General features: G+C 41.2%; 2 protein-coding genes across 11 annotated transcripts in view; one reads left to right on the top strand and one right to left on the bottom strand.

Moving 5' to 3' along the window:
• The window catches only part of CUL1 (cullin 1), a 55,109-nt gene extending 50,001 nt beyond the window's left edge, over nt 1-5,108 (top strand). Inside the window, exons 18-22 of the mRNA XM_056338639.1 lie at nt 1,039-1,086; nt 1,173-1,255; nt 2,682-2,787; nt 3,551-3,664; nt 4,557-5,108. Coding sequence (XP_056194614.1) covers nt 1,039-1,086; nt 1,173-1,255; nt 2,682-2,787; nt 3,551-3,664; nt 4,557-4,637 — 432 coding nt within the window. The 3' untranslated portion in view covers nt 4,638-5,108. The remainder of the gene's footprint in view (nt 1-1,038; nt 1,087-1,172; nt 1,256-2,681; nt 2,788-3,550; nt 3,665-4,556) is intronic.
• A 2,489-nt stretch (nt 5,109-7,597) lies between these two features.
• Nucleotides 7,598-12,573, bottom strand: part of EZH2 (enhancer of zeste 2 polycomb repressive complex 2 subunit) — a 52,258-nt gene continuing 47,282 nt past the window's right edge. For all 10 annotated transcript variants that reach the window (XM_056338651.1, XM_056338641.1, XM_056338640.1 and 7 more), the window contains 7 exons: nt 12,083-12,208; nt 11,512-11,690; nt 10,566-10,661; nt 9,870-9,951; nt 8,946-9,026; nt 8,746-8,830; nt 7,598-7,941 (listed from right to left, as the gene is read on the bottom strand). In XM_056338651.1, the coding sequence (XP_056194626.1) occupies nt 7,881-7,941; nt 8,746-8,830; nt 8,946-9,026; nt 9,870-9,951; nt 10,566-10,661; nt 11,512-11,690; nt 12,083-12,208 (710 nt within the window). In that variant the 3' untranslated portion in view covers nt 7,598-7,880. The remainder of the gene's footprint in view (nt 7,942-8,745; nt 8,831-8,945; nt 9,027-9,869; nt 9,952-10,565; nt 10,662-11,511; nt 11,691-12,082; nt 12,209-12,573) is intronic.

Below are 12,573 nucleotides of genomic sequence, written 5' to 3'. Positions count from 1 at the left end.
AGCTTCCTGCTCAGCTCTGGTAGTAAGTTTTCAGTGTTTCGCTATGTACATTTTAATATTAAAAGACAACATTCTAGGAAAAAGTGTTTTCCCTAAACAATTGATCTATGCACCCATTCTTCTTTACATCTCAAAGCACAAACATAGTGAAATCTGTAGTTCCATTGGCTTGCTCCTTCTGTGGAAGGGGTTCCCTTCTTCTCTTTGCAAGTACACTTTACAGCCCACAGTTTTTGGCATCTGTGCCCTTTACTAGGAGGTTTGAATAGAGTCTGCAGCGACTTCTGGAAAGTTAGGCAATTCCTAGTCAATGAAATATTTACTTTTCAAAATGCGTATCTAGCAAGTTACTGATTATGATGGTTTGCAGCAAACTCAGAAGTCTTACTGGGTTGCCATTTATCATAAGTACTTATTTCAGATATTCATTTATTTATGCAAAATAAATATTTGGCCCAAATTATGAGTGGACCAGAATAAAACCCTTCAGACAGCGGAAAACTAAGGGCATGAAACCCAAGTGATTTCCACTGTGGTGAAACAGCAGCTTTGCAAGCCTGCACGGACACTGAGAGTAATGTAGCCACTGGGTGACCGACCAGCGAGAGTAACCAAGACAGATCCATGGTGTGAGCAAGGACAGAAAAACATGTTGATCAGGAAGCAAAGGGTGCTTGCTTTCTGAGGTTTAAGCTTGCCACGGTATCTGTATTGGCATGGTTTGGGAAAAAATATTTCTTACACTTACAAATCTACTAAAACAGTAAATGGAAAGATCTGTTGTTTGGAATTAGTCTTTCTAAAGAATTAGATGTTTTTTGACTGACCACAAGGAGAGTATGTCCTAATGCCCCAAAAGGACCTTATTACATTTTATTTTGGCAAACTTAAATTTTTACTGTTCTTTTTACCCACTTACTTGGCAGTGTTCTGCACTCACTACTTCTTAGTCTAAATATGTGTGTTCTTGTTGAAGTGTTTTAAGTTGGAGAAAGGTGCTATCTCTCTGCACTGATAATATTTTCTGTAATTTTGTAGGATATCTTGGCACAAGTTCTACAGATACTGTTGAAATCGAAATTGCTTGTAAGTACTCTTGGTTTTTTATGACCTGCTTAACATTCAGCAAAATGTATTAATGAATATTTATTTATTTTATTTATTTCTTGCAGGTTTTGGAAGATGAAAATGCAAATGTTGATGAGGTGGAGTTAAAACCAGATACCTTAATAAAACTGTATCTTGGTTATAAAAAGTAAGGAAAAACTTCAGGAGCATACATCACTTGTGTATAATGGGTAGCATCCTCCTCCACTTTCAAAATCTGGGTAAAACCTAATATACCTGGGATGAAAGCTCCAGGGTTCCAGTGCCAATTCAAATATAGATCCAACGTGTAACAGCTTTAAAGGAGAGGGCTGGCAAGTAGAGGGGATGGGTAAATTCCAGCTGACTTTGACTTGGTCGTAAAGTCTTGTCAAGGCCTGGACATCCTTTCACATGTCCTTTCTTTGTTTCTTGAGTCTTGTGGAATTCTTTCATGATGTATTTCTGGTAAGAAATTGAGCTCTTTTGTACTGAGGTGCATGACTTGTACGTGCTCAGTAAAATACGTTATATTCTGTAAGGTTACAGTAGTGTGCAGTCACTAGTGTAGGTCAGAGTCTGAAATAGCTGACTAGAGAGAACATGAGAAGATCAGCAGGTTCATTTTAGAACTTCAGAGTGTACAGTGATTTGAACGCTTAATCAACATGATTTTCAGTAGTTTTTATTACCTACTTTAACCAGTGTTGCTTTCAATGTTTCTGTATTTTAAGCTGTTCGCAGTACTGCAGGGACTTTTTCTCACGCTTACCAGAGCATAGATGTAAACCCACATAAATTCAGTTGGGAGTTCAGTACTTCCTGAAGATAAGATCTCAAGTGAAGGAAACATTTAAAAATCTTTCCCTGTACCTCACTCTTTATCTGCTTTCTTCCCTCTCTGACCAATAATTAAAGGTTTAATTCATCATCAGTTACATTAATGCAGTGATGGAAACAGCCATTGTGCGGCTCAGTGGTTCCCAACTGACGATGCACGAGACTACGCTAAATAACCAATAGATGCTCTCTCCAGTGCAGCTGCCAGGCTGAGCACTCCCCGTGCTCCCCGGTGCCGAGGCTTGCTCCCTGCTTGTGACACAGCACCTTATCTTGAGAGCAGTCGCAACCGTGGGTGCCGGGGAGCGCACCAAGGGCAGGATTCATTTCTACAGACTTGATTCCTGCACATTAGGGTCAGAATCAGATCTGTAAATCAGAAAGGTCATTCCATTTCCACCTGCTTTGTCCCCTTCACTGACTGGATGCTTTTTACTAAACATACGAATGTTTCAAGCACAGTGTTAATTGTACAGCACTGACTTGACCTAACAGATCCCTAGGTTGGATTTACGAACAACCACCAAAAAGGTATTTTGGTTTTTTGGTTGGTTGCGTTTTGTATTTATTTTTAAGCTTGAACAAGATTGCCTTAAGATTTTCAGAAGTGCCAAAGTCCCCTTTTGTTGTAAGGTCATTGTGGTGGTGTGGCTTTTATTTTGGATCTGGGTTTTGTTCAAGGGGGGTTTTTGCTTGTTTGATTTGGTTTTTAGACAGGGGAATTGGTGGTTTTTAACTTCTGGTTTTCTTTACAGCAAAAAATTAAGGGTTAACATCAATGTGCCAATGAAGACTGAGCAGAAGCAGGAGCAAGAGACTACACACAAAAATATAGAAGAAGATAGGAAACTATTGATTCAGGTGACTTGTATTGCGGAATGCTGCCGTGCTATGAACTTAGATTTACAGCTTTGTAATCCTTTATTGAAGCTCACTGTGGGGGTTTCTTAATTTTTATTAAACGACAACATGCCATTGCGGTGCACTGTGGTGGAGCTAAAAATGTGTTTACAATACTCTTAAAGGCGACTGGAGCCTGTAATAGAAAATGTAGGAGGGCATGTCAGGACTCTGTTCTTCACGTTTGTTCTAACATTACGTTGATTTGTGTTTGGGTTCCATGGACGCACACACTCGCCAGACCTCTGTCCTGGGTGAACACTAGTGACACCTAGGAAATAGCAACTTCGGAGTGGTTTTCTGTCAGTTTGTTTGGAATCCACTTGAGAAGCAAAGGGGCAGGGGAAGGAAATACAGATGTATTAATGAGAGAGCAGCACAGTGGGGTTAAATACATAAAGGCATTCTTCTGTTACAGAAGTAGTTTTGTGGTGTTCTTGGTACCAGTTGGTACGATCACTTTGACTTACTGTAAGCAGAGCGGTTCTTAAGATCCGTGTGTCAAACCCACTTCTGATGGCTGTAGGCTGTGCAGAATCTTGGGTTCTCAGAAGCCTGAGTGAGTGGCTGACATTTGTAGGCATGCTTCTCCTCATCTGGTACTCGAGTTTGCTGTGATGGTGCTTCCGCGCTAGCAGCCGCGATCTGCTAGGGAAGTAAATTGGTTTATCCAGAAGGACAAGTAGTTTGCTCCTAAGGACACCTTTCCGACTTTGCTGTGCAGGCTGCTATCGTGAGAATCATGAAAATGAGGAAGGTTCTAAAACACCAGCAACTGCTTGGAGAAGTGCTAACACAGCTGTCTTCAAGGTTTAAGCCACGAGTTCCAGTAATTAAGGTATGTGAGAACCAAGTCTCTGAACCTGTATTCCAGGAGGTGGGGAAGATATGTACAGGCACAATACACGCTTAATTAGAAAGGAAAGCTAAGGAGATGGGGTGGGTAAGGATAGGTTTTTGGAGTTGTAAATAAGAAGGACGCATTCTAACAAGAAATACTTTATTTCTTTTATGGTAATGTGCATGTTTCAGGTTGTTGGCAGTGGTAAAATAGTAGCTTGATTGCATCTTTTCACATCAGTACTGGCTTATGGCACTCTTTGCTCCAGGCTTACCTCTTGTTCCTGCTCTGCCAGCTGTGGGAGCGCCACAGCTTAATGTGACAATTGCCGGATCTCTTCTAAAATAAAGACAGTGGGGAGGGGGGCATTGCATTTAATTATGGTTTCCTTATCAGTTGTGTGGTGTCCCACGGATACTTCTTAATCCACAACCAAGGGGGACAGGCATGGCAAAAACCAGGCAGCGGAGAGCAGCTGCAGTACTGACCAGTGCTGGCTGGGGGGGTGGGGGGGGGGGGGGGGTGGGGGAGGGGCAGGTAGGCCATGAAACGGGGAGCAAGTTACTGCGGCTGCTAGTGTTAGTAACATGACAGTAAGCACTCTGCATCTTAGCTCAACTCTTTACTTGCTGCCTGACTCTGCAGTCACTCAGCTCTCCCAGTCGCTACCCTGGAATGGCACCAAGTAATTCCCCGTAGTGACTCAGCAACGTCATCTGCTTGGGATGTGGTCAGAAACGGGAGAGCAAAGTGCCGTGGTTTGTGCCCATCGCCTACTCCTGTGCTCTGCTTGGCAGGAAACGCGGTGGCCAAAATTGTGCAAATCTTGTAGCAAGCAGAGAGGGCTTTTCTGCCAGCGTCCCACCGCTTCTGTTTGTTTCCCCCACAGAAATGCATCGACATTCTGATTGAGAAAGAGTACTTGGAACGCGTGGATGGTGAGAAGGACACCTACAGTTACTTGGCTTAACATTTTTATTAGCAATTACTTGACTGTGTGACACTCAGCAAATAGGTATGTGATGGAAAGAATGAAAGCAACGGAACTTCATAGCAGCCACCCTGCTGCCATTTGGACCTCCCTTTTTAATAACTGAGACCAGGACTCCCATCAGCCAGTCTCAGATTTACATCAGAACTGCTCAGGATTGATACATTTCAAGTATGTAAATATGGACACCAATGCCATTTAACCTAATTTAAGAACAGAAAGGAATCAAACCCTTCTCCTTTAAGGGTTGCATGCTACTGCATTTAAATCAATACATTGGCTATATGATAAACAGCTGCTGTCACAGGCAGCACTTATAAATGTTGGCAGCACTTTGAGAGCGAGTCTGAATGGACCCATGTGTAATCTGCTATGAAAAACCATTTGTATAGTGTGTTTCATTTTTTAATGTGTGATAAATAAAAAAAAAATTAAAAGATTTCTGTACAAGTTGCATTTGGTTTTATTGTTTTAAGTTTCATGACTTATCTTTCTAAATGTAAATAAAAGGTATAATGGTTATGAAAGCTATAGAAATTCGTTTTGCTTTTCCTCCTTTTCCCTGTTTTCTGGTGATTTAAGCACATTTTGTTCTCTGAAGAAATGAATTGTCCTCTATCATCAAATGTGCACGTTACTTCTTTTTTTAAGAGGAAATGTCTGTGCTTTGAAAAGTTGTGATGATTTCACAAGATACGCAGAACAGAAACTACTTAGAATGGATGTGGCAATGCTTGGTTATCTAAGTCTTAGCACTTTCTGATACTGTTTGGTGTGCTGCAAAATGCATCACGCTTGCCTGAATGCTGCCCTGAATAAATAAGGTTTAGGCTGCCCGTTTCTTTGACTGGAACAGAAAATTGAGTGTGTTCCTAAAGATTAATTCCCTTTAAATGCAACCTGTGCTGGGAATTAAAATATTTTGGAGTGCTCCTACATGTATATTGATCAACCAGGCTTCATTCCATTCTTCTCACAATGTTTTGTGTTCGTTATATACATGTGATGACTATGAGCTTTCCACGTGCTACAAGCAAAACGCTACTGTCCCTACAGGTCTGAGATTTGGTAATTTATTTTTTCTGTTCTTGATGGTGAAAAGAACTTAATTTCTGCAGCCAAACCCTTTTTTCCCTTAGAATTTGTGATTTGTTCAGTGTTTGTTCCGGCACGAAGAAAAGGGAGCCAAGTTTTGTGTTGATACTGTGTTTTTCTGAGGAAAGCTAATTTTGCATGGTTAGAATTGAGCTCTGACCTACAAAAATGTCTGGGTTTAAAAATAATTAAATGATGGAGCAGTATTAGATGTGACCCAAACTGGTGTGGAAAATGGGGGAAAAAAAGTCTCATCCCCACCTGAGATTTTGCATGTTTGCTGTTCGTGTTTGGAAGGAACTTCAATTGCCCTTCAGACTGCCAGCACGGGAAATAGAGGCATCTCGCTGTTCAATTTTCAGATTGCTTTTGGAAATTCAGAATAGAGTTTGTGATGCTTTTTCTGCTGGCTTTTTTGTTGCTTTTTTTTTTTTTTTTTTTCTTAAAGATGCTGTTTTGCTTTTGTGAACCCTTCTTGCAGGAGGTTTGGTGCTAGATTTGTGTGGCAGGATGCAGGAGTGGTACAGTAACAGAGGAGCAGGCAGCCAGCAAGAACCGGCTCTAAGCGGCCCCTCGGAGCCTTCCTTGACTTCACCTGCCGCAGGTTAAAGCCCCATTGCGTTCTGTGCTGGTGCTTCCAGAGCTTTGTTTTTCAAACCCATCTGCTGTCAATACAGCTTTGGACAAGAGCCATGCTTTACCCAAGCAGGGAGAAAATCAGTTTAATAAGTTTTGACTTAAGGACTACTTTTTTTCTCATGAGTAAGATGAGGGGTATAAATTCTTAGTTCTTACTCAGGCCACTGGAGAGCAAGATGGCAGCTGACTGCAGTACCTGAGTGTGGAAGCAGGCACCGCTGCTTGGGCTCTTGCTCAACAGGTCCGGGGAGCTGGAGCCGCCTCAGTGTAGAAGGTTACACACTCATTACTGAGAGATTTCTTGAAATGGGTTTTGCAGTGGTGTCCCCGCCCTCCCTCCCCAGCCCTGTTCCAGAGCACCGCGCTCCATTGAGCAGCGGGCTCATGCTCCCCTGGCACGCTGGAAATAAGCACGTGGCAGCCCTGTACAATACCCAGACAACCAGCTGCCATCTAAACTATTTTGGATAAAAACATGTATATAGAGAATTTGTAAAGACCTAACAACTGGCCCAATAAGCAAAAAAATGGTTGCTTACAGAGAAACGAGATGCAGGAGATAAGTGTATGTGAAATTACTGTTGCATTCATTATTCAGAGAAGCTGCACTTGAGGATTCCAGTTTACTGGAATACCGCTGCTGGTTCCCCATCAGGTGATGGAAGTGGGTCTTCAGCTGTGTTATGTCCACACTGCTGAACAAGAGTGAAGAGATTAACAGGCAGGCAGAAGCCAACCTCGTACAACAGATCTGTAGGGTTTGTCCCAGGAATCACAAATCAGCCATTCTGGGACCCTTTTTGCCTCCTTTTAATGCATCTACCGGTACTAGACAGACCCAGAGACTTAGTTTCTAAGTACAGAAAAGCTTTAAAAAAAAATTAACTGCAGTCACTATTGTGACAAGAGGTAACTAAGAGCAACTGGAGAAGTTTCTGAACTGCAGCCATCACTTCAGAGAACGTGAGTGTAGCTTCATGCCGAGGGTGCATGAAAACTGCAAGACCGTGACTATTTCACTGCGGTGCTCTGTGCTGAAATTCCCCAGTCAGCCTGACTGATGTCTCCTACACTGTTTACATCTTCATACTAATTTTAAATGTGACCTGAAGTAAGAGAAGACAGACAAGTATGGAGTTGCCTTTGCTCAGAAGTAAGTACTCGCATTGCTTCCTCAACCGACTGACACAAAATTCCAACTCTGCTCCAGTAAAAATGAAGAAGTTCAAGTATCCTTTATTCAAGGTTGAAAAATGTACCACACCACATTATTGCAAAAGTTCATAGGTACAAAACACTTTGCAGCTGGTGAGAAGGCAATAAAAAGTTGTCTTTTTTTTTTAAATTTGTTACTATAAATTACTGTTACAGTACTTTGCAAATACAGAATTTCAAATTGCATCATTTTAATTTTTCTAAAATTGCCCACAGTACTAGAAATTCCTGAAGATAAGGCAGCTGTTTGTTTAAAAGAAGAGGTAGCTGGTGTCAAGGGATTTCCATTTCTCTTTCAATGCCCACATACTTGAGGGCATCAGCTTGGCTATATCTGAAATTAAAAAATAAGACCAAAAATAAAAACCAGTAACACTGAACACTTCTGCTTTGTTGTTCTGACCTAACAGAACAGCACCACAGCCTGGAATACCATCATATTTAGATCTCCCATAGTTTCCTCACCAGCTGGGGCATGTATTCCTTGTGGAAGTTTGCAGATGCAGAACAATGCTGACTATCTAAGAAACTGCTTTTGGAGAAGTCTGACCAAAAGGCAACAAACCACTAAAATTCTACACTTTTTTTTTTATTATTTTTTTTTTGCCTTGAATCTCACAATGCTAAAGTTCATTTGAGCTTGAGCTAGTGGAAAGCAGCTGCATTTCTCAAGGTTGGCTTACTCAGCAGCATCGCTGCTCAGCTGGATTTTCTTCAAGTGAGATGCTTTTAGAAGAAAGTATAAACACAATCTTACACAAGACTAATTCTTGTCCATTTCTGAATGATGGGAGAGATTACCTTTATTGGTACCTAGGAAACCTACCAGAGAAAGTTTAATACGTGGGTCTGCCTGGAAAAGTTGTGCAGGTCTGTCCCCACCTGTCACTAAACTTTATACCAGCTGCTGTTGCAATTTTGTAAGGTTCTTAACCAGTTGGTTTGCTCAAGTCAGTCTTAGCTATGGTATCTGGCTTAAAAAAAAAAAAATATATATATATGCCAGGGACTGCTTCTCAGCTGCCGAGACCCGAGGCTGTAAGGAGGCAGGCACAATAATTAATCTTGAGCTGGACAGAAATACTGAAAGCTAATCCAGTCCGCAATAGGAAGAAATTACAAAAATCCATCCACCAACCTGTAGTCAAAAAACAGTTCTTCACCAGTCTGAATGGCTCTTTTAGCAAATATTCCTATTCTGTGATCACCATTCACCATCATAACTGTTTTAAAGAAATTCAAAACATATGTTAACACAAATACTGGTAAAACGTGTATTCTAAATAAGTATCCCACAACATTTCACACATGCTAAAAGCAAGTAAATTTAAAACTTACCTTTTGCATAGCAGTTGGGATTTACTGAATGGTTTGCAAACCTAATTTTGTTGCCCTTGCGTGTTGCATCAACCACAAAATCTAAGGGGAGGGAAAAAAACAAACAAAACCCACACGTGATGGATAGGTCACCTACAAACAAATTTTTGTGTTTAATACCTGCTGTGCTTGGATTTTAGCAGCTGGAAAAGATAACTGCAAGCTTCGCACATGGAAGTACGTACTGGCACATCATCCTACAACAGCTTTATTGTTCTGCACGATGCCAGATACTCCTGCTGTGCTTTCCATTTATCTCCTGCCACAGTGGCACTACCTTAGTTTCTCATTTGAAGCTTCTCTACATTTATTCCATAAGAACAAGTACCATAAATATGCTAAGTCGACACTGAAAAAAAGCAGCTTTTTTCCCCTCCTTTCAAGTATTTTCTGGTATTTCACACTTCGTGCACTGCAGCCTGTACTTTTCACTTCAAGTGGCGTAGCCACATGCCACCTATCTGTGTGTCTTCCCCCCCACCCCACCCCCCGCCCCTGACACAAAATAACCATCGTAACTTACTGCTAATTTAAGTCACAGTAAAATTCTTTCAGACAACACCTAGCAAACCTTTTAAATTCTTTAGGCTACTTAATGCTTTCCTGTAATTTTACTCCATGAAATTCTACTTCTACTCATCTTGTCTAGTTAGCTTGCGTAATAAGCTGTGTCACCACTGCCTACTACCACTGCCAGCAGACTGGCATCTGCTGGGGGGTGACTGGCCATCAATATTAGGAATCCATGCACTGCTCAGAAAAGATAGGCAAAAGAAAAAGATTTCTCAGCGTTACTTGCTGCCTGCAAAAGAACCGTGCTGAACAAAATAGCAACCATACGTATTTTTACTTATGCGGCAAGGGTTGTGGCTAATACATACATACCATTATTCAAGTTAAACAGAAAGCTGCACATATATTTGTCGTATACTTTTCCTCTTCTGTCTGCCTCATCCTGAGAAATAATCTGAAAGAAATAGTACTTGTAAAACTGACCACCTCTTCCCCTTTGTAACCGTAGCAGCTAAAGGTCAAAAAACGTAGACATTCTGAGAGAAATGTGGATTTTTCTATTCTCTGGGACCGAAAATATTACCAAACATAAAGTACTGTTTTCAGCAAGCATTCTGCACTTATCAAACCACCATGGTTTGTTCTTAGCACAAATAAGTTCTTGCAGAGCAGAAGGAAAGCAAGAATCACTTCTCATGTCAAGATCAAGACTGCATACCTGATTCGGGGTTTTATTACTATAGAACATAATTTGGTGAAAGTGCCCACTGAATTGTAGCACTATACTAAATGATTTTGCACACAATCTCTGCCACGTCTGAACTGAAATTACATCCAAGAGAAAAACTGACATTCCAGCCTCTCATTCTCACAAGAACCTATGTCAAATTTCTGGTGACATTTCAACTGCCTGGCCTCTGGGTCTGGGGCCTCCGACAGCAGCGCCTGTGTACTTCAATCACCTCTCTCTGTCTAAGCATGATACCGAGCGAGACAATCCCTTGGTCCCTAGCCAAGATGCAGCCTCACCAATTAAGCTCACACATAACAACTGTTCTCCACCCTTACCTCACCACAGTATTCAGAGATGAATTCATTCTTCTGTACAGGATCTTTGATGAAAATTCCCCAGCCTGCCACATCTGAAGGTGCCAAGAGCAAGTGCTGTGGGAGAGGGGGGGGGGGGGGGGGGGGGGAAGTTTAGACATGCCTGGCTTGGATTTAGGGTTTTTTTCATTTTGTTTTTAATTGTATCACTTAATGAAATGTATGCCGGGACTCCAGGAGAGAAGGCAAACATGGATTCTTCTAATTATCAAATGCACACTAAAACTACAGCTTGTGGATCAGAATTGTACGCGAAAGAAAAACCATGTAAAATACTTGAAAACCAGTAAAAGTACTAGTCTAACCTTGAAACAAAGGTGTTACATGAAGACATATGCGCTAAGGCCTTCAAACTGGAAAGGTCTGCAGACAGGAGCCCACTACTGATCAGCTCAGTATTTGACTGAACAAGTTTGTGAAAAGATGGTCTGGAGCAGAAATAAACTTTACTGGTTTATTTATTTAACAGAGCTGGATGGACTTTTGCACTGTTTTCAGTAGATGGTATACAAAGTTTGCATGTTAGAATCAAACACTGAAGAAAGAAATAGCCAGTATCTGTGTCTCAGCCAAACTTCCTTATGCTGATCCAGGGAAAGACTGATGAGTTACCACTTTAAAACAGCAGCCGCCTATTTGCAAGTTACAAGCAAAACCTGCACAGGGAAAAGGAGATCATCTGTTGCAGTGTCACACTGAAACCACGAATCGGTACATGATGAAATGTACACAGAGCTTAAGAGCAGCACAGAAGCATGCTAACCTAAGTGACAGCTACCTCCCTTTTTGTTTTTCTTTTCCTGTTTGACAGCATGAAGACAAAGAAATTCCATTCTCCGGCATGAAAATATAAAAAACACCTCAAAACCAAGGCAAGAGGCATGTAGTTGTACAGCTAGCTACATACTTTTTTGGATCCTCTCTGAATGCTGCAGTTCTTGCAAGAAACATTTTTGCTGTCCCAGTGGTCAGCTGCTCCACATGTTAAGCAGAGGTCAGGATCACATTCGCGTACAGCTAGGTAACACGGACACTGCTTAGTGTTGCATTGTGCTTTACAACGACATCCAGGAAACCTGTTTTGGCCTACAGTGGGATAGATGGAAAACAGAAAGGGCAATTATGAAAAAAGTACATTGTAAAATTAAGACTGTGCAAATTATAGCAGATCAGAATATTAAAAAAACCCCAAACTATAGCCACTGATATCTAAGACATTCGGAAGTACTGTAAATTCTTTCCTTCCCTGATTTTACTTTAGTCTTCCTCAATTTTAAGCCTGCAGACTATTTCTGCCTTCTTTCAATGGCTCATTAAAAGGAACAAATTAAACGGAGCATGTGCTCCCTTCTCACACCATTTGACACAATTTGCTGCTCCTGCGGACGATGCCTGCAGTACACACAGACTGCTAGCACAGAGTTAGAGGTTGGGGCAGTGAAGGGAATTTATAGATAGCTTTTAAATGTTTTACTTACATTCTGAGCTGCACTGACAAAACTTCTCACAGAAGTTTTGAGCAATTACACATGGGCATGAGCTATCACAAGGCTGACGTGGATGATCACATGGCTGATAGTTGTAAACATGATTCGATGACCCATCTGAATAAAAATAGCAACATTTTGTAAAGTTGAAAGGTGCAAACAAACAAGATGCAGTTCCCTTCACTCTTTGAAGCACAAATGCCCTTTTAGTCATTTAACTAAGAAAACCCCAAAAACGAACAAACCCCCCCCCAAACCTATGATGAGTGGGGTTAAAATCAAGACACCAAACCAGAACTGTAACGTTAGTTAGGTGTTTGTCACCATTAGTTGCCTGCATCCTAGTGCACTTCATTCTTCCCATTACTCAGCTGCTTCAAGGAATCGGAGCTGAAAAGTGTTTACTGTGGAAAACTGAAATACGAAACTACAATGGTATAATTCCCTATGTGAACGTGTTCTAGAATAACACTGAGATTATT

Source organism: Falco biarmicus, chromosome 4 (genome assembly GCF_023638135.1).
Source record: "Falco biarmicus isolate bFalBia1 chromosome 4, bFalBia1.pri, whole genome shotgun sequence".
NCBI lineage: Eukaryota > Metazoa > Chordata > Aves > Falconiformes > Falconidae > Falco > Falco biarmicus.
This window is presented reverse-complemented; position numbering and strand designations above follow the sequence as displayed.